The sequence below is a fragment of the Rousettus aegyptiacus genome, unplaced genomic scaffold (assembly GCF_014176215.1).
Source record: "Rousettus aegyptiacus isolate mRouAeg1 unplaced genomic scaffold, mRouAeg1.p scaffold_m13_p_3, whole genome shotgun sequence".
Classification (NCBI taxonomy): Eukaryota; Metazoa; Chordata; class Mammalia; order Chiroptera; family Pteropodidae; genus Rousettus; species Rousettus aegyptiacus.
This window is the reverse complement of record NW_023416306.1, coordinates 71,329,592-71,354,625: the sequence shown is the minus strand read 5'-3', so window position 1 is coordinate 71,354,625 and position 25,034 is coordinate 71,329,592. Positions and strand designations below refer to the sequence as shown.

General features: G+C 33.4%; 1 protein-coding gene and 1 pseudogene across 4 annotated transcripts in view; one reads left to right on the top strand and one right to left on the bottom strand.

The window, feature by feature from the left end:
• ERCC6L2 (ERCC excision repair 6 like 2) overlaps positions 1-25,034 on the top strand; it is a 148,745-nt gene that overhangs the window by 28,951 nt on the left and 94,760 nt on the right. The window contains exons 1-3 of one of the 4 annotated variants that reach the window (XM_016159470.2): positions 1,037-1,503; positions 5,178-5,602; positions 22,459-22,581. In XM_016159470.2, coding sequence (XP_016014956.2) covers positions 1,458-1,503; positions 5,178-5,602; positions 22,459-22,581 — 594 coding nt within the window. In that variant the 5' untranslated portion in view covers positions 1,037-1,457. Of the gene's footprint in view, positions 1-1,036; positions 1,504-5,177; positions 5,603-22,458; positions 22,582-23,419; positions 24,221-25,034 lie in introns of those variants that run through there. The other 3 variants (XM_016159472.2, XM_016159471.2, XM_016159473.2) reach the window with 3 other exon arrangements.
• On the bottom strand, positions 4,245-4,363 carry LOC118601248 (annotated as a pseudogene).

The window sequence follows — 25,034 nt, the reverse complement described above, 5'->3', positions numbered from 1 at the left end:
AATCTTTCCCAGATGCAGTCAGAGGGAGACGTGACTGTATGAAGAAAGGTCAAAAAAGATGCTGGCTTTGAAGTCAGAGAAAGGGGACCATAAGAGAGCGATGTATATAGACTCTGGAAGCTGGAAAAAGCAGAAGGATTTCTCCTGTAGAGCCTCCAAAATGAATGAAGCCCAACTGATACCTTGACTTTAGATGAGATCCATGTAGAACTTCTGACTTACAGAACTGTTAATAAATTTGCGCTGATTATAATACTTTTGTGCTATTTAAGCCACCAAGTTTGTAATTTGTTACAGCTGCCATAGGAAATACAGGCTAATCTAATTCAATAAAATATTGCACAGTATACGAAAACATTTTAATAAGTGAACCATTTATAAGGAACCATTTTGTATTAATCAACCTATAAAGTCTGGATAAGTGTTAAAGAAGTAGTATCCATTTAACTTACGAGTGGTATGCCCTGAAGATGCTTACGAAAACAGGCTAGTTTTCTTGGTATTTCCCCATGTGTTATACAAAACACTGGTAATTTTAAATGGTACAGGGAAATATACTAAATTTTCGTAGCATTTTTACCTTTGCTCTCTGTTTATGGCACGTGTTGATAGTTTTGTACTCCATTAGTTACTTATGACTTACTACACTTTAGTGTATGACTCAAGATAAACGCGCTAAATTCACTCAGCCTCCCCTGACTGTCCTGAGGGAATCATTCGCTTCCCAAAGTTCCTGGGTTTGCGGTTTGGAGAAGAAACTAAGCACCAAATATAAACCAGAATGCCAAGATCGCGGGGACGATCGTCTCCGGCCAAGCCGCCACCTTTCTTATTACTGGTCCTTATAACACTACAACAGTACCAAGAGCGCAAATATCTATCTTCCCGCCTCCCTTACGAGCTGCAAGATCCCGCACTGCACGAGCGAGCAATATCAGACCTCGCGATACTTCCAATTACAGATCTTTGTGCTGTAGTCCTGCGGCAGGAGACTACAGAAAGACTGCCACGCCCATGTAAACCAAGATTCTGTTCTCGTGAGAACTCGATGACAGTTCGGAAGCTCGTTCTCGCGGGATTTTCTGAGTCAGGGTTGGAAGTTGCGGTGGGCGGTAGAGGCCCAACTTTGAGAGGGAGGATTAGGGTTCGACCTGCCTACCTCGTGTACTCCCTCGGCGGCGGAGCCTAAGACGACTAGGTGAGCGCCGCCTTGTCAGCCTTCCGGCGTCATTCCGGCTCTGCCGCTGCCTCGGATGCCGCCATCCTTTTTCCCTGGATCCCGCCGCAAGCTGCACTTTCTCGCCCTGTGGCTCGAGCTCTAGGAGGGCGATGTACAGAGGGCGGCGGGAGGTTGTGTTGGCCGCGGTTAGGCCGTCCGCTCGCCGCCTCCTTGCCGTTCTCTGCGATTTGTCTGGTGTCAAAATTAACCAGGCTGCCAGACCCGTCCCCCTGGCCAGATGGATCCCTCTGCCCCGAAGCCCCGCGCAGAAACCGCCGGCAAAGGTATAAGCTCTGAGCTCGCCTCTCTGCTGACACCTGTGTTTACTGCGCCAGTTTGGAACCGTTTCTGCCGGTTCCCTTGGGGTTGGTATTTCACCCTGTGGCTCCTCTGAGTGACAGCAGGGGATTGTGAACCTCTCCAAGTCTGAGATCAGTTCTTTGCGATTTAGTGCTGAGACCCGGGACTCTGGAATCATACTGCTCTTCGATCTAGTGCTAGCTCTGACAGTTACTTGCTGAGCAAAATTGAGATCATTGCTGAGTTCTTGTGATTATTAAATAAGATGGTTTATGCAAAGCACTTATGTGACCCAGCGTCTGGCCCATAGTAAGCTCTCAGTAAATGTTTCATATTTTTATTCTTTATCCTTGTATATGCCCCAGTTCTTTGTGAATGGTAGTTTGTTGTTGTTAAGTAGATAAAAAAAAAGTTGAGGTATTTAGTTCATTTTACTTTATATCACAAAGAGCTTAAAATATGATGTACTGAGGGTCTTACGTTCTGCCTTTAAGGAGTTACCAAGGGGGTTTAAGAAGGGTTTGGTTATCTGTCACAAGTCATCTGGGATGCCTTCTTGCCCTCTAATTAATAGATTTCATCATTTATAGTGACATAACTGAAAGCTCAGGAGCCCAGAGGTGGGAGTATACTTGCCGTGGTGAGGAAGAGCAAGGAGGCCAGTTTGGAATGCAAGAGGGAGAGAGAGTCAGAAGTGAATGAAGTTAGAGGAAGACAGGGGCCAGATCATAAGAAACCTTACACTCACCCTCCACCCCTATTTAATCCACCAGGAAATTCTTCCAATTTAAGTTATTTGTTCTGGAGTTTGAATACTGAAAGATTCCAGCCCTAGCCCAAAGTTAGCTGAATACATTTAGTTCTAGAAATTATACAAACTCAGGAACCAAATAGATTTCCGTAAATTGTGTGAAGACCATAGGCCTCTGCACATGCTGTACCCTCTGACTGACGTACTCTTCCGAGACCTTCCCTTTTAACTTGTTTCCTCAGTACTTCTTTCTCATAGCATACTGTTCTTTGAGAACACTTATTACAATTTCATGTTTGTGAATTCTTTAATAACTCTTTACTTCAGTATATATTAAGGAACTATGAGATCAAGGATGTATGTTCATTAATAAATTCAGTATATGTTTATTAAATGCCTACTGGTGTATTCGTTGTGGGGATAAAGTTTTTGAATAATAAAGACATTTTCTTGGAAAGGAAATTACTTTCTAGTGAGACAGATAAAAACAAGTAAACATGGTAATTAAACATTGTGAATAATGGAATATCCTACTTCAAATAAGGTGGTCAGAGACAAAATCTCTGAAATGACATAAAAACAGCTGAGAGAAGAACTGCTTAGCATGTTTGAGTCAAGGGAAAATTTGACAGATTATGTTGGAGAGGTAAGTAGAGGCACATCATACTGGGGCTTGTAAACTATAGTAAGGAGTTTGGATTTTATTCGTAGTGGATGGTTATTGAAAGATTTTAAGTTAATTTATATTTTTAAATAATCTTTATTGCTGCTACATGGAAAATGGATTGTAGGGAGAAATTAGTGGCAGCAGAGAAAATGGTTAGGAATCTGTAGCAGTACTTTAGGAGGAAGGAAAAGGTGGCATGCTCTAGGGCAAACTACCATTGTGGATCAAATCTGGCCTAACATTTTTTTCGTAGATAAAATTTTATTGGAACACAGCCATGCCCATATGTTTATGTGTTTGTAGCTGCTTTTGTGTTACAAGGGCAAGAGAGAAGATAGTCTGCAAAATCTAAAATAACAAATAGCTAAAATATGACTCTACAGAAATAATTCTCCAGCAGTTTTTTGAGAGAGATGGTAGCATGGAGGGAAATGATACATATTTGAAGTAGAACCAGCCAGACATTCTGATGGATTGAAAGTAGGGAGTAATATGAAAAGAAGAATAAGAGCTGATTAAAAAGTTTCCTACCTTGAACAGTTGGTTAGACGATGATGCCATTTAATCACTATAATTTTTTCATATTTTTTTCCATTTTTTTTGTGGAGAATATCTGGTTAATTATTGACATCAAATTACATATGTTGAATAATAAATTAATGAATTAGGCCTTTAAAATTAGTAGGCATTTGCTGAGTAGGCAAATGTGAAAGAATTGCTATAGTGGTTAAGTTAGGTTTTAAGGCTCAAAAAGTACTATTTTGAAAATAGAGCCCATTGACTTATCTGTTATTGCTGTAGGGCGAATCAGAGTTTTAGTTTCACATTTAAATTGTCTTTTAGAATAGTATACAAGTTCACAGATAGTTTAAATCCAAAGATTAGAAAGAACAGATTTTTCTCTGTGTACTTCTGATTGTTATGCAAAACACAACCTCACCAAAGTTAGTGGGAATAATGGTTTTACTTTTAAGAAACAACTGCTGAGAAATAGTATAATGAGCAATTTTTGCATAAGAGAGGATAGACATACTAGTTATATTATAATCATGAATGTTATAAAAAACAAACTTGAAATCATCAAGAAGACCCCAGGAAACTACCAGTAGTTATCTGATCTCAATGAGAAATGTGTGAGAAAAATAATTTCTACAATTTTTACAGTAGTAGACATATAATTCCTCTGGGATTCTTTTCTTTTTTTGGGCGGGGGGGGGGGGGAGGGGAGAGGCCAGGCAATCCTTGGTTGACCTCACAGATTACAAGGACCTTGTCAAGTTTACAACCCCTTTTTCTTTTAATATTTATGCCTAGAGCACCCAGTCTTTCTCGGTGGTCTCCCATCCAAGTACTAACCAGGCCTGACCCTGCTTTGCTTCCGAGATCAGATGGGATCGGGCTTGTTCAGGGTAGCATGGCCATAGACTAGGATTCTTGCTATAAGAAATTCCATTTGTAAAATTGTTTTTGCTTAACTTCCTCTACTTGGTATTTTTTAATTTACCAATATTATCCTCTATAGAGACTCCCCACCTCACTCATAGCGCTATATTTTCTGAATAGAAAATAAAATAACTGTATAGTTAAGGACAGAATAAATTCATTTATATAGAGGTTAAACTCTGCAAAAGCATAATAGAATCTTAGTAGAAAGAGACCTTAGAATTCTTTTTTAAGAACCTCAATTCTTCAAAACTTTGAAAGGAAAAAGTTGTGACAAAGCTGGTACCCTTCATCGGCGGTTTCCTTGGTTAGTTGCATACATATTAAAGCAACTGTTTAGAAGCAGCAATATTAACAGAAGAAACGGCTGTCTCCAGAGAAAGAAAGTGGAATAACTACAAAAAAGACAGAAGAATCACAAAAGCATACATAGGTTACGGTTCTTAGTCATCATGAATATTTAAATCAGTGATTCTCACCCCTGGCTGTGCCTCAGAACCACCTGGGAATTCAACAATAACCAAAGTAATAAAACCAGATACCCATGGCCAATATCCACTGAATCAGAATGAACAGAAGTAGTATATGGAGAGATTATGACATAGCCAGATTGAGAACCACTGGAAATAAATTATGTACCACTTATCCTGCTTTTTATACAACATCTGATGATATGTTTTAGGAAAATATATTTAAGTATAATTTATCTTGTTTCAGTTATTTGGGAAGAGTGTTTATGTGAGGTGTTACTTTATAAACTAGATTTGGAAACTTCATTTTCTTCTTCATTATTACAGACATATGGCATCCAGGAGAAAGATGTCTTGTCCCTTCTCCAGAAAATGGAAAACTTTGTGAAGCAAGCATAAAATCTATTACAGTGGATAAAAATGGGAAGTCATTTGCAATTGTCTTATATTCAGATTTTCAAGAAAGGAAAGTACCTCTTAAAAAACTTCAAGAAGTAAAATCTGTCAAAGATTGCTCCCGGAATTACATATTTGATGATGAAGATTTAGAAAAACCTTATTTCCCAGACCGAAAATTTCCATCAGCTGCTGTTGCATTTCCATTATCTGAAGATGGAGAGTCTATTCCTTATACTATAAATAGGTATTTGAGAGACTATCAAAGGGAAGGAGCCCAGTTTCTTTATGGACACTTCATCCAAGGAAGAGGGTGTATTCTTGGAGATGACATGGGACTTGGAAAAACAGTACAGGTAACTATTTTAATAACATTATAATTAAAACATAGTAAAGTCATTATGAGTAGATATCATATGCAGATCTCTATTTGTACTCCCTTTTCTTATGGTAGCCAGTGTGTGCGTGTCTCACCCACCTGACGGTTAAGTCCTCAAAGTTAAGGACAATGCCTTAGTCATCATTTTATCCTCAGTAATTATGTAGTATTTATGAAATATGTTATTCAAAATAATGTTTTGGTATAATTTGTTTTGATTTTACCTTTAGTAATACTAGCACTAAGATATTAATTATGTTTACAAAGTAGTTTAACCCTCTTAGTAATACTTGATGGAAGGGAAGTATTCTGACATTTGTTAAGCTGTATAACATGGTGAAATTGATTTCTTATAGGCCTTTTGTGCATATTGTATCAGACATTTCTTAATCTGGAATCCCTGGGCCAATGGGAATTCTATTGGTGGACTTCAGAGAGGCCTTCTATTTCCTTAAAAGGTGTGTCAGAATTTGGATGCGTACTACATATTCTTCTACAGAGAAGATCTATGTTAGTTATCTATTGCTGTGTAACAAGTTACTCCAAAATTTAGCAGCTTAAAATGATACACATTTATCATATTATAGTTTCTGTGGGTCAGAAATCCAGGTGTAGTTTAGCTAGGTCCTCTGGCTCTTCCTCTCACAAAGCTGCATTCCTTTCTTGGAATAGGGGGAGTCGCTCCCTGGCTCACATGGTTTTTGGCAGAATTCAGTTCCTTGTGGGTTGTTAGACTGAGGCCTCAGTTTTATGCAAGCCATTCATGAAGGCCTTCCCTTGGTTCCTTGGCATATGGGCCTCTACATGAAGCTTTTCACGTGGCAGGATACTTCATTAAAGAGAGCAAGTGAGAGGGCAGAAGAGAGCACTAGGAAGACAGAAATTATGATCCTTTGTAACCTAATCACAGAAGAGAGCTCATCACTTTTGCCATGTTCATTTCATTAGTAGCAAGTTGCTAGATTGAGTCCATACTCAAGGGGAGATTAAACATAGTTGTGAATACCAAGAGGTGGGGATTTTGGGGAGCCCTTTCAGAATATGCCTACCACCAGGTCCTTAGCTTTCATTAGATTTTCAAAGAGGTTTATGATCCAAAGAGTTTAGAGTTCTGAATCTAGACTTTACACTAAATAATCATTCTGGATTTGCGTAAGTGTTTGTCTAGTTTGTGATTAAGTCTTTCTATGTTTCCTTTCTTATAAATGAATTTAAGCTATTTTATTCTTCTTGGCACCTCTGTTGTTAGTGGAACTCAAAGGTAAGTGAAAAACTTATTTAACATTTTTAAAACATAGGTGAATAATGCAAATATGTATAAAGTTCTGGTATAAAAAGCTAGAGTAAAATTAAGTCCTTTGATAATCATAGTGTATTACCATTAGTCATACTCTCTGTTCCTTTAAGTCAGTGCACATATTTCTAGGCTTACATATTGAAGGTGCTAAATAATTGCTTGTGGAATAAACAAATTTGCTTTCTTAGAATAGGTGGCAAGAATAAAGAAAGGTGGCTTCCAGAAACTACTGTATGTGACCAAGATATATAGATGAATTATAGAGGAAAATAAATAATAAAACCCTTCCATGACTATCTTTGCATATACTTTTACTGTTTTTACCCAGCTAGAATGTTCTTTCTCATGCTTCTTTGACTAACCAATACCTGTTCCTCTTCAAAGTCAGAAACATGAGGGTGCTATAAAATGTGACCTACAGTTTGGGAACCCCCATCCTAAAACTACGAAATACCATTCAAATTCTTCTGCATGTTTTAAGCTCAAATTTCATCTCTGAAGAACACGTTACAGTGAAGTGTTTCCCTTATTTTACATTTCATAGGATTATTTAAAAGTGATTTTACTGCATACTTTTGTATTACCTGACACACTGAAATCTTTGGAAGGCTTTGAGCTATGTTATATATGCTGTGAAAGTCTTTGAGGGCTCATCTCCTGAAGATTAGATATAGTTTCTGTTCTAATTTTGATACTTAGCTGGAATTGTCTGTTCCTGGGGGACCTAGTTCTTTGGTTCTGGAAACTCAGAATAATTTCCAGATAAATAGGAGGTTTTGGAGACTCATATAAGATAGAGCATCAATAGATATAATGACTAAGCCAGTTGAAGAAGTGTGACAATAGTTAATAAGTTCACTAGAATTTCAAAATGCAGTAGAATCGGATAAAAATGGTCTGTTAAAATAGACTATTGGCATTTACTGTTAAATTATAGTATTATCTTCTTTTCTTTCTTCTTCATTTTTTCCCTTTTTCCTGTTATCAGTCCCTTAAATTTTCTCCTTCTTACCCTCTAACTTGGCCTTAATATGAAATTGAGCTCTCCTTTTTAAAAACAATTTATTATACATACCAAATAAAGTTTGCCTCTCTCATTTCAAATTTAAAAGTCAGTAAATTTAATATTTTACATTGTTCAAGGAATGAGGATTGAAAAAATGTGTATTTGAGCTAGTGACATGGAAATCACTGGTATCTTTAGCAAGAACCGTTTTGCTGGAATTTGGGGCACAAGCCTGATGAAGAAATAGGTGAAGACATGGACACAGGAAATAGTCTCACCTCTTTAAAAAATGTGGCTTCGAAAGGGAATGAAAGTGACCTACTAATAGCTGAAGGAGGATGGGATTTTGAGGGAGTTTCTTTTTTGTTTCTTTTGTATCATTTAGTGATAGGAGGAACTTGTATATTTTTTAAGTGAATTGGAAGGATCTGATTGAGAGGGGCCAGTAGAATATTTGGTACAACATACATAAATATATGCATAACATATACTTCATATATGCTTGTCCAAGAACACATAGACATACATAAATATGCAAAACGTGGAATCACTACTATCTTACAAACTGATTTTTCCTTAGCATCTTATTATGAAACTTTTCGAACAAAGAAGTGTGGGAAGAATTTTACAATGAATGTCCACCATTTAGATTTTGTTAATTTTCTATTTTATTATACATGGCTTTATCACATATCTGTCCATCCATCAAGTCATCTTATGTACCATTTTAAAGGAGCAGACATTAGTATATTCTGTCTCCAAACACTGGAGCATATATGTCATTAGCTAGAATTCAATATTTATTTACAATTTTTTTTCATTTTAAAGTAAAATTTACAACAAAATGCACACATCTTAAATATACTTACCATTCCATGAGTTTCAACAAGTATACATCTCTGAAACCAAATAAGCCCTCTGAAGATATAGAACATTATCATTGCTCCAGAAAATGTCTTCATTTTCCATCCTAGTCCTGCCACTACTCCTAGGAAGCAACCAGTGTTCTGCTTTTTTGTAGAATGGATTAATTTTGCCTTTTCATGTAAATGGGATCATATAGGACACTCTTGTGTAAGGCTTCTTTCACTTAATGTAATATTGTGAAATTCATCCATGTTATTGAGTGTACAAGTTCATTCCTTTATATTGCTGAGTAGTATTCCATTGTATAGATGCCGCATTTTGTTTAGCATCCTCCTGCAGATGGACATCTGGGCTGTTTCCAGTTTTTAGCCATTATGAATAAAACTGTTAAGAACTTTCTTGAACAATCTCTTGTGTTTTCATATCTTGGGTAAATAATAAAGAATAGAATTTCTTGGTCATAGAGCTGATATATGGTTAGTCTTATAAGAAATCGACATACCTTTTCCAAAGTGTTTGTACCATTTTGCATTCCTATCAACAATGTATGAGAATTATGGTTGCTCCATATCCTTATAAAATTTGGTTTTGTGAATATATGTTTGGTTGCGTATGTATTTGCTATGTACATGTATGTTTGTGCGTATATGCATATGTGTTTGCTTTATTAAGGAATAAATGACATACAATAAACTGTGTAAATTTACAGTATATAATTTGATAAGTTTTGCACATATATACATCTAAGAAATGATCACTACAGTACCACAGTCAAGATAATAAACATTTTGCCCCCAAAGTTTCCTCATATCCACTTGTGCCCATGATATGTACAACACCAGTGAATCATCATGTACTATTTCACTTTCTGTGTTTAATCGGACTAAGAAATTTAATTGCGAAGGAATGCAAAATCCTAGATTTTTATGAAAATTTCCCAATATTTTCTAGAACTCTCACACCTAACTCAATAGGTAATTTGAAAATGACTCCCCTCTATACCCTTAAATTAGCTGATGTAACTATAATAATTTCAACTGGACTATACAGGTTTGGGGAACTGACCTCTGATAATCAAACAGCTCACCTGATAGGAGGGAGGTGAATGGGCATTTACTATAGAGCAGTGGTTCTCAAAAGTGTGATCCGTGGATCAATAACATCAGCATCACCTGGGGATTTGATAGCATTGTGAATTTTTGGATCTTACCCCAGACATATTGAATCAGAAATTCTGGGGGTGAGACTTAGCAATCTGTATGTTAAAAAACCCTCCAGTTATTTTGAGGCCCACTAAAGTTTGAGAACATTTACTTAGACTGTTGTTTTTCAGAGGGGATGAAAAACCTTAATTAATTTGGAGAATTATTTCAGGTTGGCTAAGAGAGTGTTTAGTTTATGTGAATATACATAGGATGATTACTTTTTTAAAAATAAAATTTTGGAAATGGACATGATATTAGAGGTAATCCTATTCAGCTTCTTTATTTAATAAACAAAGAAACTAAGACACAGGAGTACTAAATGACTTCCCTATCTAAGGTCATGTATAGGAAGTAACTATTTTCATTCTATTCAGTACTTTTTTTTCTTCCCCTTTGCTGCCTCTGGCAGTCTTTTACTCAGCTTTTAATTAACTATATTCATTTATTCAAAGAGTTGACATTTATTAAGCACCTAATGTGGGTCAGCCCCTGTTTTAGACACTAAAGAACCTACTATAAATGCACACAATCACTATACTTACACAATTCACAAATGGTGATAAAAGGAAATGACGCCGAAGGGTCATTATCTAGTCTGGTCCTTTGCTTTTTATTGGGTTTGCTTTTGAAATCTACCAAAATTTAGAATTAATTTGAGAGATATCAATTCAGACATTAAGGGTTTCTTCTCTTTTTATTGAAGGCATAGCTCTAGTACAGTGTTTGAAAGGTTTATCATAAAAGATCTCACTCATTGAATCAAAATTATTTTTTGTCTTAATTTGGTAATTAGTTTTCATAGGCACAAAGTCTTAAAAACTATTAAATAAGTACAACATGTATTTTACATTTTTATTTCCCCATCTGCTATTTGAAGATATTTGTACTTTTTTGAGCAACAGAGGAGAGATAGAAATTTATAAACTATAAGGATTTTCTTTGAATCTTTGTCTCTATATTATTAAATATTAAATAATCAAAGACATCATCACTGAAGGCTATCATTTTAAAATGCTATATATAGTAAACCTCATTCCTAAGAGAAATGGTGGTACTGCTGGTAATTATAATTTTTTAGGTTATTGTCAATAACATTTTTTTGATAATATGATCTTAGATTCAAAACTTATACTAAAACTTATAAGTTTTTTAGATCACAAGTCATGTTCACTCAGGAATATAGTAATAAAGAAAAAATAATGTTGATTGTATTTTCATTCATGGAGAAAATGCCATAATATTCAAAGTGAGAGAGACTAATTAATCTCCAGAGCCACAGACCCTTTAAAGAGGAAACAAAAATGTCCTCTTGTTGTAAAGATAAATTGCCTTTCTTTTCTGGCATGTAGTTCAGATTTTAGGGATAGAAGTTTTTGAAGACAAATAGACTATTCCTCATTTTAAAACAGTGCTTTGTTAACGTTGTTTTTAAGCAGGCAAAAATTATCATACTTTTCAAAGTATTGTTCAAAGTAGTCTTTCACCTTTCTATCTCCTAGGGAGATGAAAAATAAGGAACGTAGGATTTTTTTTTTTTTTGATCCTCTGAGAAATAGACAATTTTTGCTATACCTTCTGTTGATCTAAGATTTGTTGCATTATTTCCCTGCCTCTGATTTACTCTGTATATCATGAGCTTAAGTGAGGAAAATGGCCTATAAAAATGTTTGCCTGACATTTAGAAAGGAATGTCTGTAAAAACAAAAATCTTTCCCAGACTGATATTTTATTTCTGAAATGCACTTTTTGGTCTTTTACTATTCTATAGGTATCTGATTTAAATGCTCATTTTTGTTCTTTTCATCTCTAACCAATTTTAGAACTATTTCACATTTAAAAATGTTCTTTTTTTAAAGATTAGTTTTTCAAACCATTGTAAATATGGCATTTACCTTCTATGATTTAAGATTGACCTCTACTGCACTAGTATAGCATGACAGAGATGGCTAGATCTCCACTTCGCCTTCTCAGATTTGGGGCCAGAACATTTTCCAGTTTCCTTTGCATGTTTTGGATTTGTAAAAGGTTTGGTCAACAGAAATGAGGGCAGAAGTGCTGAGTGTCAGTTACAATCCCAGTCTATAAAACTCACTTGTGCTATTCTTCCTGTTCTCCCTGTTTGTGCCTTTTAGATGTTGACACATCACTGCTATACCTGACAGCATTACCTTAATATATTGAGCTAAAAGTTTGTCAGTGGTTTTAGTTAGCCTCTCCAGTTAGTGTGTATTCTCAGCTGAAGTCAAGTTTATTTTTATTTCAACTTCCTTTTTTGGAGGGTGGATAGGTGAGTAATCTTTGGAAGTAGTATAGATGATTTAAATGAGACGCAAAGATTTTTTTTTTAACATTAATGGATTTATTAAGTAAAGCTAATCCATAATTAGAGTTTATTTATTTGGTTCCCTTCTGCAAAACTTCTTACAAAAGTAAGATTCGTAAATGAAATAGACATTTCACATATCTTTGTTTTATGGAATTTGACAAATTAAGTTAGAATTAAAATTGCATATATCATCTTGCATAGACGAACAGATTGAATTATGAGTTATCATAATTAGGAATATAGTTTTCCTATAATGAAACAATCCATAGATGAGGTAAGAGGGAAGCAACAGATTAGGTTTTATATTACCTCATTTAAGTTGCCATATACTATCTAATAGGTATCTTTTTTGCCTTTTCAGTAGCCTTTGAGGACCAATTGCCTATTATGCAGAAGAATATTTGTATCATTGTGATTACAAATAGTAAAATGCACAGATCTTAATTATACAGTACAATGAGTTTTGACAAATACCCATATACATATATATAGAAAGAGAGAGCGAAAGAGGGCACAAGTGAACGAGTGATTGAGGAAGTACCTATACTCAAATCAAGATATAGGACACTTCCCTTAATGTAGAAGTTTTCTGTATGTTTCTTTCTCATTAGTTGCTTAAATTTTTAATTATAAATTTTCTGTGATTCTTTCAGTGTTACATTATATTCCAAGAAGTGGTCAGAACCTGAAATATTATGAATATTTATATCATCTGGGAATTCAGTAAATTCCAAAATTAGATTACATACTTTTAATACAAAGAATAAATAACATTAACTTAACATACTAAAATAATTATAAAGTAGAGCATGCATCAAAGCTCTTTTACTGATTATATTAAAAATATTTAAATTGCCCAATGCTTAGACTCAGTTATTTGTGGAATATTCTTCCTGCCTCCTTTATCTGGGTTCTACATAGTGCATCAGGGATTTTGCTCACATCAGTTGCTTGGTGAATTCTTCAATAACTTTAGTTTTTGTTCATCGGTTTATTTTTTTCTCAACCATACTTTCTCAAACTCATCTCCTTTCTGCCCCTCCACCTCCACCCCAGCTCTCCCTCTGAATCAGCTGGATTTCACACTACTGGAGAATAGAAATAAGCTTTTCATATAACTTTTTCCAGCATCCAGCACAGTACCTGGCATGTAGTAGGCAATAAATATATTTTTATTAAATATACTCATGAATTTTAAGTTGAATTGGGTATCGTATGTTTCTGTGGTTATAGCTTATATTTAATGATCCCTATATGCCAGGCTTATGATAGACATTTTCCATTAAACATACATGTTAATTAGGCATATTGTTCCCATTTTATTGATGAAAAAATTGAAATTTATAGAGTTAATGTAAATTGCCCAAGGTCATATACAGAGTTGGTTGGTCAAACTCCAAAGTTTTTGTCATAACTCCTGTATTACACTGCCTTACATAATATGGGTTAGGAATGCAAATTTTGCTAGAAAATTTTAAAACTCAACACAAGTTTGATTATTCTTATCTGTCATCATTTTTAATCTTTTAGTAACAATTTACTGAAAATATACTTTATTTATTGTGATATACGAAATTTTTTAAGGGAATAAAGGCTTCTTTCTTAAGTAGAATGATGCTAACAAAAATAGCTTCTGTTTATTGAATCATTAATATGTACCAGCTTGACATTTTACATATATTTTTTACTTTTTTTAAGAACTAAAATAATATTGATAATACCAAAAATATACAAATGCATTCTCATAAAAATGCAAGCTATAATTTTTTATTGAGCTGAAATTCACATAACAAATTAACCATTTTAAAATATACGAGTCTTGGCATTTAATGCATTCACAATGTTGTGCAACCCCCATCTCTCTCTAGTTTCAAAACTTTTTTATCTCCACAGAAAACACCTCGTATGCATTAAGTAATCACTCTTCATTTTCCCTTCCCGCCATCCTCAGCAACCACTAATTGGCCTTCTGTCTCTGTAAATTTGCCTTTTCTGAATATATCATATAAAAGGAATCATACAATTTTGGCCTCATGTGTCTGGCTTCTTTCACTTAGTGTAATGTTTTCAAGGCTCATCCAAGTCGTAGCTTGTATCAGTACTTCATTCCGTTTCTAGCTGAATAATATTCCATTGTATAAATATCATAATTTGTTTATTCATTCATCCTGTGGTGGACATTTGGGTTCCCACCTTTTGGCTATTATGAATAATGCTGTTATAAACATTTGTGTATAAGTTTCTGCGTGAACACATGTTTTCATTTCTCATGTATGTATACTTAGGAGTAGAATTACTGGGAAATGTGGTAATTTTGTGTTTAATTTTGGGGGTAACTACTATTCCATTTTCCACAGTGGCCATACTGTTTCAGTTCCCACCAGCAGTATATGAGGTTTTCTATTTCTTTACATCCTTGCCATCACTCGTTATTTTCTGTTTTCTTCATTGTAGCTGTGAAGTACATGTGAAGTGGTGTCTCATTACAGTTTTGATTTGTATTTTTGTAATGACCAATGATATTGAACAACTTTTCATGTGCTCTTTGGCCATTTGTATATCTTTGGAGAAATGTGTATTCAAGTTGCAATAGACTGAATGTTTGTGACACTCCCAAATTCATGTGTTGAAATTCTAATTCTCAATGTATTTGGAGATGGGTCTTTTGGGAGGTATTAGGTCTTAAGGGTTGAGTCCTCATGGCCTTTGTAAGTAGAGACTCCAAAGAATACCTCCTCTCTGCTCTCCATCATCTGAGGATACAATGAGAAGACTGCCATCTGCAGGAAGTGATCCCTCACCAGACACCAGATTGCCCAGCACCTTGGCCTTGAACTACCTAGCCTCCAGAAGTGAGAAATAAAAGCTTGTTGTTTAAGCCACCTAGTCTATGGTAATTTGTTATAGCAGCCCTAAGTGACTAAGAAAGTCCTTTGCCCATTTTTTAACTGAGTTGTCCATATATGTATGGGTTTGTTTCTGGTATTTCTATTCTGTACTCTTGCTCAATTTGACTATCCTTATTGTCAAATTTGTGTTAATTACTTTCTTGCTATACCTTGTCTATTTTTATCCTTTTGTATTTCTGTGTAAAGTTTTAATCATTTTGTCAAGTTCCATGAACAAATCTGTTGTGATTTTTGTTAGGATTGTGGAGTTGAATGGTATTGATTTAAATTGAATTTATAGAACACTTGGGGAGAATTAACATGGAGCAATAGCTCCATTTATTTAGGTCTTTAATTTCTCTCAGCAGTTTTATAGTTTTATTGTGGGCCTTACACATATTTTTTAAAAATTCATTCACCAAAACTGACACAGCAAGAAATAGAAAATAATCATTCTTAGTATATTTTTGATGGTATTATCAGTAGAGTATTTTTTATTTAATTTTCTAATTTTTTTCTGGTAGTACCTTAGTTTCTTCTTATTCTTGGTTTCAATTTCTGCAGTTTTAGTTTCCCATGGTCAGCTGTGGTCTAAAATATGAAATGGAAAATTCCAGAAATAAACAATTCGTAAATTGTGCACCATTCTGAGTAGTATGGTGAAATCTTGAGTCATCCTGCTTTGTCCTGCCCAGGACATGAATCATCTAGCATATATGCTCTATATGCCACTTGACTATTAGTCACTTAGTAGCTGGCTTGGTTATCAGATTGAATGTTGCAGTATCCCAGTGCTTGTGTTAAGTTACCCTTATTTTATTTATCAGTGGCCCCAAAACACAAGAGTAGTGATGCTGGTAATTCAGATACTCCAGAGAAGTCATAAAGTGCTTCCTTTAAGAGAAAAGTTATCTATCTACAGAAAAAACATAGTACACATAAGGTTCTGTACTATCTGTGGTTTCAGACATCCACTGGGGATCTTGAAAAATATCCCCTATGGGTTAGGGGGGACTGTATATAAAAATCAAATTTAATATTATAAATTGACCTGGCTCAATTCTTCACTTATTAGTTTAAGTAGTTTTGTAGATGCCTTATGATTTTCTATATAAACAATCATTTCATCTATGAAGAGAGGCAGTTTTACTTTTTCTATTTTTATGTCTTTGGTTTATTTTTTTTGGCCTCATCACTGGCTGGGTAGGACCCTAGTACAATTCAAATAGAAGTAGTGAGAGTAACATCCTTATCTCATTCCTAATCTTAGGGAGAAAGCATTCAATATTTTAATATTAAGTATATTAGCTGCAGGATTTTTATGGTTTCTTTTATCAGGTACAGGATATTCCCTTGTCCTACTTTCTGAGATTTTTTTTATAGTTAATGTGTATTAAATTTTATCAAATACTTTTTCTGCTTCTATTTAGATAATCATGTTTTTTCTTTATTCTGTTAATGTATTAGTATATGAATTAATATGATTTATATTGATTGGTTTTTTAATGTTTAACCAATATTATATTCCTGGAATAAGTCCAATTTAGTAATGAGGTACTATTTTTATATATTGCTGGTTTCAATTGACTAATATTTTAAGAATTTTTGCATTTATATTTATTACAATTAACAGTCTATAAGTTTTCTTGTAGTATGTTTGTGTGGTTTTGGTAGCAGGGTTACGCTACCCTATAGTTTTTTCCTCTTCTCTTCTGAAGAGTTGGTGTAAAGTTTGTGTTATATTATCTTTAAATAGGTATTGGAATTTACTAGTGAAATCTTTTGGATCTGGAATTTTCTTTAAAGGAAAAAGAAAGTAATTGATAATGAATTTAATAGATACTTTAGTAGATTGAGGTTATTCAAATTTTCTATTTCTTGCTATGTCAGTTTTGGAAAATTATATTTTTCAAAAAATTTATTTCTTCTAAGTTGTCATATTGATTAGCATAAAGTTATTCATGATATTCTTTTATTATTATTTTAATGTTTGTAGGATTCGAGCGATACCTCTGCATTCTTAATAGATATTTTGTATACACCCTATTTTATGCTTGATTTGCCTAACTTAAGGTTTATTGATTTTATTTATCCTTTCAAGGAACCAGCTTTTAGCTTTGTTAATTTTCTGTACTGTTGTCTGGTATTTTATTGATTTCTGCAATTATCTCCATTATTTTTCTTCTGCTTACTTTGGATGTATTTCACTCTTCATTTTCTAGTTTGTTAGATAGAACCTTGGGTCATTAATTTCATACCTACCCTCTTATGCTCTAAATTTGTGTTCAAGCCTTGCTTTATTGTATCCCCAAATTTTTATGTGTTATGTTTTCATTTCCATGTAATTCAAAATATTATCTGATTTCCTTGTGATTTTTTTCTTTGAGCCTTGGGTTATCTATAAGTGTATATTTGATTTGCCAATACTTACCTATTTTTTCCTAAATGTCTCATCATTAGTGTTATCTAATTCCATAGTAGTCTGTAAGATTTTAGTAGTTCGAAAATTTACCAAGAGTTTTTTAATGTTTCATTTTATCGAACATACTATGTGTATTTCAAAAGAATATGTAGTCTGTAGTTGGATATAGTCTATAAATACTAATTAGCAAGTCAAGGTGATTGATAATTTCACATTTTGTATTTTTTTTACTACTAGTTGCTGGGAGGAAAGTTAAAATTCCTTACTATGATTGTGGATTTATTTATTTCTCCCTTTAATTCTAACAATTTTGCCTTCATGTACTTTGAAGCTCTGTTATTAGGATCATAAACCTTTCTGATTGTTATGTCTTTCTAATGAATTGACCCCTTAATAATTATGAAATGTCTATTTCTGGTAATACTGTTTGAAATCTATTTTTCTATTTTAATACTTCAATATTCTTATGTTATGCTTATTCGTTGCATGGTATGTCTTTTTCCAACCCTTTATTTCAAGCAATCTGTCCTTATATTTATAGTATGTCTCTTGTAGACAACTCTTTTATCCAGTCTGACAATCTCTGATATTTAATTCAAGTAGTTTATTTATATTTGATGTAATTCCTCTTTTGTATGGATTTAGATATACCATTTTATTTGTTTTCTGTTTGAACACACTGTTTTCTTTTTTACTGTTCCTCCTTCCTGCCTTCTTTTGTGTTGATAGGATGTTTTTTAGAATTCCATTTTAATTCATCTGTTGATTTTAAAAATATTCTTTGCATTATTTTTTTGGTGATTGCTCAAGTGATGAAAATATACATTCTCAACTTTTCACAGTGTGCTAAAAGTTAATGTACCACTTTATGTAAAATGTAGATATCTTGTAATAAAATAGGTCATCCTATTCTTATTTTAAGGAAAGTAAGAGGAAAGCTAAGTATCATACCTATAATACCTACCTAACACCTAATATCTAAATATTGAAGGTGAAACCAAACTTCATTCCCAGAATCAATTTAACTTGGTTTTGGTGTATATTCCTTTTTTATATTTCTGTGTTCCATTTGCTAATATTTTAAGAGTTTTGCTTCTGTATAAGAGAAATTGACCTGTAAATTTCTTGTATTATTATAATCTTGTCCAGTTTTCTTATTAAGATTATGTTGAACTCATAAAATGAGTTGAGAACATTTCTTCATCTCTCTAAACTTTGGAAGAGTTTGTTTAAGATTGGCATTATAGCTTTCTTAAGCATTGTAGGTAGACTTTGTTGGTGATGCCATTTGACCCTTAGTTTTCTTTGTGGCAGGATTATAATTTTGTATTTCAATTTCTTTAATAGTTATATGAATATATAAATTTTCTGTTTCCTTTTGTGTTAGTTTTGATGAGTTCAATAAGTTCTGTTTCTCCATTTCATATAAATTTTCACAGTTTTTGGCAATGATTATTTATTATGTCCAATATATATTTTTTTGTGTATTTGCCTCTTAATCTCTCTTTTTTCTTTATCAATTTTGCCAGAGTTTATCACTTTTTAAATTTTTTTCACAAAATGATCGTTCAGTTTTTTGATTTTTTTTATTGTGTTCATTTTCATATTCTGTTAATTTTTTATTTAAGTTTTCTGTTTTTTTAAAAATAAATTTTTACAATAGATTCTCAGACATTTGATTAGCAGCCTCCCTTCCTTCCTAATACATGCATTTAAGTCCTTAAGGCATGGTTTTTGGTGTATTCCACAAGTTTGATATGAAATTATTATCCAACTCTAAATTATTTTTTAATATTCATTATGAGTATTTCTTTGAAGCATATTCCTTACTTTCTAAACACTTGGGGGTTTTTCTGCTTATATTTTTGTTATTTATAGTTTCTTGCATTGTGCTCAAAGAACATATTCTGTATGATTTCTGCCTATTGAGCTCTATTGAAATTTGCTTTGTGACTTGGCATTGTCAACTTTGGTAAATATTTCATGTGATACTGGAGTGCTCCAAAGAATTTCAGAAGAAGGTTAGTTTGTATCAATTATAAAAAGCTATGAATTGCTCTGAAAGAAATGGGCATGCCACAGCAGTTGATTGTCCTGACGTGTAACCTGTATTGTGGATAGGAAGCCACCATCAGAACAGATTATGGAGAGACAGACTATGGTACCTATAGGCAAAGGTGTCAGAAAGGGTGCATTTTAACTCACTGTGTAATCTGTACTTAAGAACATATACAAAAAAACTGATCTACACCCAGAGAAGGAGGAGTGAAAGTTGATGGAAGAAATATCAATAATTCAAGATATGCAGATGACACCATCTTATTGACAGAAAGTAGCAATGATTTGAAATGACTTTGATAAAAGTGAAAGAAGAAAGTGCTAAAGCAGGACTGCATTTGAACATCAAGAAGACAAAAATTGTGACTATAGAAGAAATACACAACTTTAATATAGACAATGAAGACATGAAATTGTTAAAAATTTTACTTACCGTATTTTTAGTCTTCAGTTCTAATGGCAACTGCAGCCAGGAAATCAAGAGAAGGCTGAGATTCAGAAGGGCAGCAGTGAATTAGGAAAGATCACCAAGAGCAAAGATGAGTCATTAGAGACCAAGGCTAAGATAATCCACACCTTCATGCTATGTACAGATGTGAATGTTCGACAGTGAAGAAGACTGATAAGAAAAAAAAAATGATTCATTTGAAATATGGTGCTGGAGGATCACTCAGCAGATACCCTGAACTTCCAGAAAGATGAACAAGTGGGTCCTAGAGCAAATTAAGCCCAGAACATTGCTGGAGACAAAAATGACGAAACTGAACTTATCCTACTTCAAGCACATCATGAGAAGGCAGTTACTTTGAAAAAGATGATAATGCTAGGAAAAACAGAAAGCAGCAGGAAAAGAGGAAGACCAAATATGAGATAGATTGACTCCATGAAAGAATCCATAGACGTGAGTCTACAGCAGCTGGTCAGGGCTGTTGACAAAACGATGTTGTAGACATCCCTCATTCATAGGGCCGGTCACCAAGAGTCAGAGAGCTGATTCAGTGGCACATAATAAACAAACTTTCATTGAAACTTTGTTTTGCGGCATTCTATCAAATGTTCATTAGGTCAGGTTTGCTAACCATGTTACTTATTATTTTGTTTGTTCTTACCGAGTTATTTCAAAATCTACCATTGTGCTACTTTTATTTCTTAAATTCATCTATTGATTACTCCAGAGGTTACAACAGATACCGTTAATTTGTCAAAATCTAATGTTAATTAATATTTTTATATCCTCCTGCATAGCAAAAGGACCTCAGAATAGTATAACTACACTGTGCACTTTCTGATTCACATTTGTTATTTGATTCTTTTTTTAATATCTTTTAATTCTTTCATTTGATCACAACAAAATAATTATTATTGTTTCATAATGTCAATATACATTTATATTTTCTACATATTTATCATTTTTGTTGTTCTTAATTTTACTCTGAATCACTGAGTGTTTACGTAGGATAATTTCCATTATGCCTGAAAAGATCCTTTAGTAATTTCTCCTTTTTAGTGTGGCTCTTTGGAGGATAAATTGGGTCAGTTCTTGTTTGTCTGAAAATATCTTTATATTCATTTTTGAATGATATTTTCACTGTTTATAAAACTAATTGCTTTTATTTTTTTCAGTGCCTTGAAAGTATCATTCAGTTGTATAGCTCTTTAATGGTTTTGGCTGCAAGGTCAGTTATTTGTCAAATTGTTACTTTTTGGTAGTCATCTCTTTTTCCCTCTGGCTGCTTAAATTTTTTTTTTTTTAATTTTTGAGCAGTTTTTTTTTTTTTTTTTAATGAAGCACTTACTTGTAGATTTTTAAGTTTTTTCTTTTTGGCTTAATCTAGCACGTTTGGAATAAATGGTTTAATTTTTTTTAAATTCAGTTTTTAAAAAATTTTCAGCCTTTATCTCTTCAAATACTTCTTTTGCACCATTCTTTTTCTTCTGTCACTTAGGATTCAGATTATAGGTATCTATATTATGCTAAAATTTCTTTTTCTATAGCTTTGCTAATTCATTTTTTGTGTAAGTTTTATTTAATGATTTATTTTTCAAAAATAATGATCAACTTTTCCCCCATATGGATATGTCATACTTCTCCCCTCTAATCTTTAAAATGACCCTGCCAATGTTATTTTTGCTATTTTTACATATTTTTACAGTTATTTAAAGAGGTTATCTAACTGGCCCAAGTCCACATAACTGCCAAGCAATTAAGGCTGAAATTTGAACCAATGTCTAATTGATTAGCTATTTCTTGCTCTTCGTTATATGAGGTTATATTTCCTTTTTTCTATATCTGTTTGTCTTTTTCATTTGATTTTTAGAATGATGTGTATATTGATGAATTATCTTAGTCTATCTTAAAATAACATCCTATTATTCCACCTCTACTTATTGGATAAAAAATGTACAAATTTATGAGCCAAATATTACCCTTAAGAAGTTTATTTTTTAATAAGGGAAAAAGAATGTACACAGTTTATTCTAATAGAGAATATGAAGAATTAGTCTCCATAGATTAAACAATTAAGAAGGTAATGTCTCAACTGATGAGATGAAGAAATAATTCATTGAGTGGGTAGAACTTATTATGAAGAGATGGCAATGTTAGAATTTTTTTACTGTATTCAAGGATAACATGTATATTATACATTTGTTTGTTAATACAAATAAAACCAATAGTGTTTATCACTAGTTTGGTAGTCATATAAGCAGTAAAATTGTCCATCATGATATATTATCCACATTGATTGAAAGGTTTTTTTTCTAGGTTATTTCATTTTTGGCTGCAGTTTTGCATAAAAGAGGAACTCGTGAGGATATTGAAAATAACATGCCAGAGTTTTTACTAAGAAGTCTGAAAAAGGAACCCCCTCTTTCTATAGCAAAAAAGGTAAGATATATAGAAGTATACAACTCATGAAGCTGGTATTGCAAAAAGAGAAAATTTTAAACAACATGTATTATAGTATAAATTTAAAACATAAGAATTTAAAAAGATTATTATAACATTTATTTTGTAGACTTAATTTTTGAAGGATTGACTATTTTGCCCTTAAGTTAAATATGATTGACTCTCAGAATGGCAAAATATAATTTCAGCTTGAACTTGTTTTGGGGTTTCAATCTTTTGTTTGGCTAGATTTATATGATTTACTTTGGTTAATTTGTTAAATATTCATGAATGTGTATGTAAAGTTAGTTAAAGTTCAAAATATTATTTTTATTCATGTTGGGATGAAAAGGAGACCATTGTAGACATTGGTGCAAAGGTGTATCATTGATATTTAATTTGCTTAGCAGACTACATCTCCAAAATACAAAATAAATTCTTCTTATACAAGGAATATCAAAGTTGGCATCAGAAAGATTAAGGTCTAGGCTTGTGTCTGTCTCTGCCATGGGACTATGAGTGCTATTCATGTCCATATGTCAGCTTTCTCCTTTTTAAATATGTGTTTATAAATATCTTACACATGATTTTTATAAAAAATAAGATATTTCTAACAAAATAATGAAATGCAAAAAAAGTATACTAATGCGTTTGACTTTTATGTGACTCAGTATCCAGGAAACTGTATAGAAATGAAGAAATAATTTTATGAAATCTTTATTATGTTAATGGTATTGAACACCTTTCCACAAGCTTTAAAAGAGTCTCATATATAAGATTGTTGAGAAGTCCAGGTTCACTTTTGTGTATCATTAAGGGGCTTTTCAGTGCAAAATTTTGAGAAGTATTAGTTTATGTTCTTATAATTATTATAACTTTAAATTCTCTTCATTTTTATTATTATTATAACAAACATTTAATTACTAACCAAAGGAATGATACTAATTAAACCAACACTCAGAAATAGTTACATGTAAAACGTTTGTAATAAAGATAATTGAACATAGTAATGAAAAAAAAAAAAACATAGAGAGATTTGCTCATTGAACTGAGCCCGTTTATCCTCACAGCTAATTCCTGTCCAGAAGGATGATGGAATTTTTACTCTACTTTTTCATAGACCCAAGTACAGGTGACATTGTTCATGATGCATTCCACTAGTAGTTTCCCATCTTCTACTTTTTTTGTTATTCTACTTTCCTTCCCATCCCATTCCTGATGTTGAACCAATGCATTGTTTATGAGTTTTTCTGACATTAGCTGTAGTTTTTCAAACTTCTCTCCCAGGTTACATGCAAATTGTGTTTTCAATGTGCTCTCAGTTTTTATGGTTAGGTTTCTGCTCTCAGAAGTAACGACACAATCTGGTTTGGCCATGGCACTCATTTTTCACAGAGCCATCCCTATTCCTATTTCTTTCAGGTACTCATCAAAGCCTTTGCTCTCCACTAACTGTCATCTTCTATCTGCTGTTGAATGGTGGCCATGGAGAGCACAGGTGGACTGTGGGGCAAGCAGAACAGAGTGCAATGTGGGGAGCATTGACCTCTTTAATATTTAGTAGCAGAAATGGATCCTGAGTGTCAAATTCAATTTGATCCTAAAAAATAGTATGATTCTTAGGCCTTCAACAGTTCAGGTACTGTTTTTAGCCCCAGATTGAATTGTATTTGGTTCTAAATGTCAGTGTAGAGTTTACAGAGCACTTGCGACCATTAGCAGACAGAGGAAAGAGAAAAAATAGGGAAAGTAATACTTTTAATATTTAAAAATTCTAAAATATTTTAGGGAGAGCAAGAATGGGAGAAGAGAGAGGTAAAGAAAGATATTTGATGGTGTGAAGAAATATGCTAGTAGCTACCTTAATAGACACTAATGCTTGCCTGCCCCTTCCTTCCTTCCTTCCTTCCTTCCTTCCTTCCTTCCTTCCTTCCTTCCTTCCTTCCTTCCTTCCTTCCTTCCTTTCCTCTCTCTCTCCCTCCTTGCTCCCTCCCTCGCTCCCTCCCTCCCTTCCTCCATCCTTTCCTTCCTTCCTTCCTCTCTCCCTCTCTCCCCCTCTCTCTCTCCCTGCCTACCGCTCTGTCTCTCTGTCTCTCTCTCTCTAAACACACACACACACACAAACACACACACTCATTCCTTGCTATAATATGTATTGCTATTTTTCTACCTCCTTCAGTTAAATTCTTAATTCATTTACTGTATTTTCAATCTTTTCTTATATCTAATATTAGGGCTATGTTCTTTTGAGTACTTTGGCTATATTATATAGTTTTAGATATATAATTTTTTATTGTCTTTCCTAAATTATCTCTGACTTCATTTTTGTCCTCTTTTATTGAAGTACTATTTACAAGGAAGTTTTTAAAGTTCCACGTGAATAGATATTACTATGTGGGGAGCGTTGAGAAGGCTTAGCCTTTGTCGTTGATTGCTAGTTTTGTTACATCAAA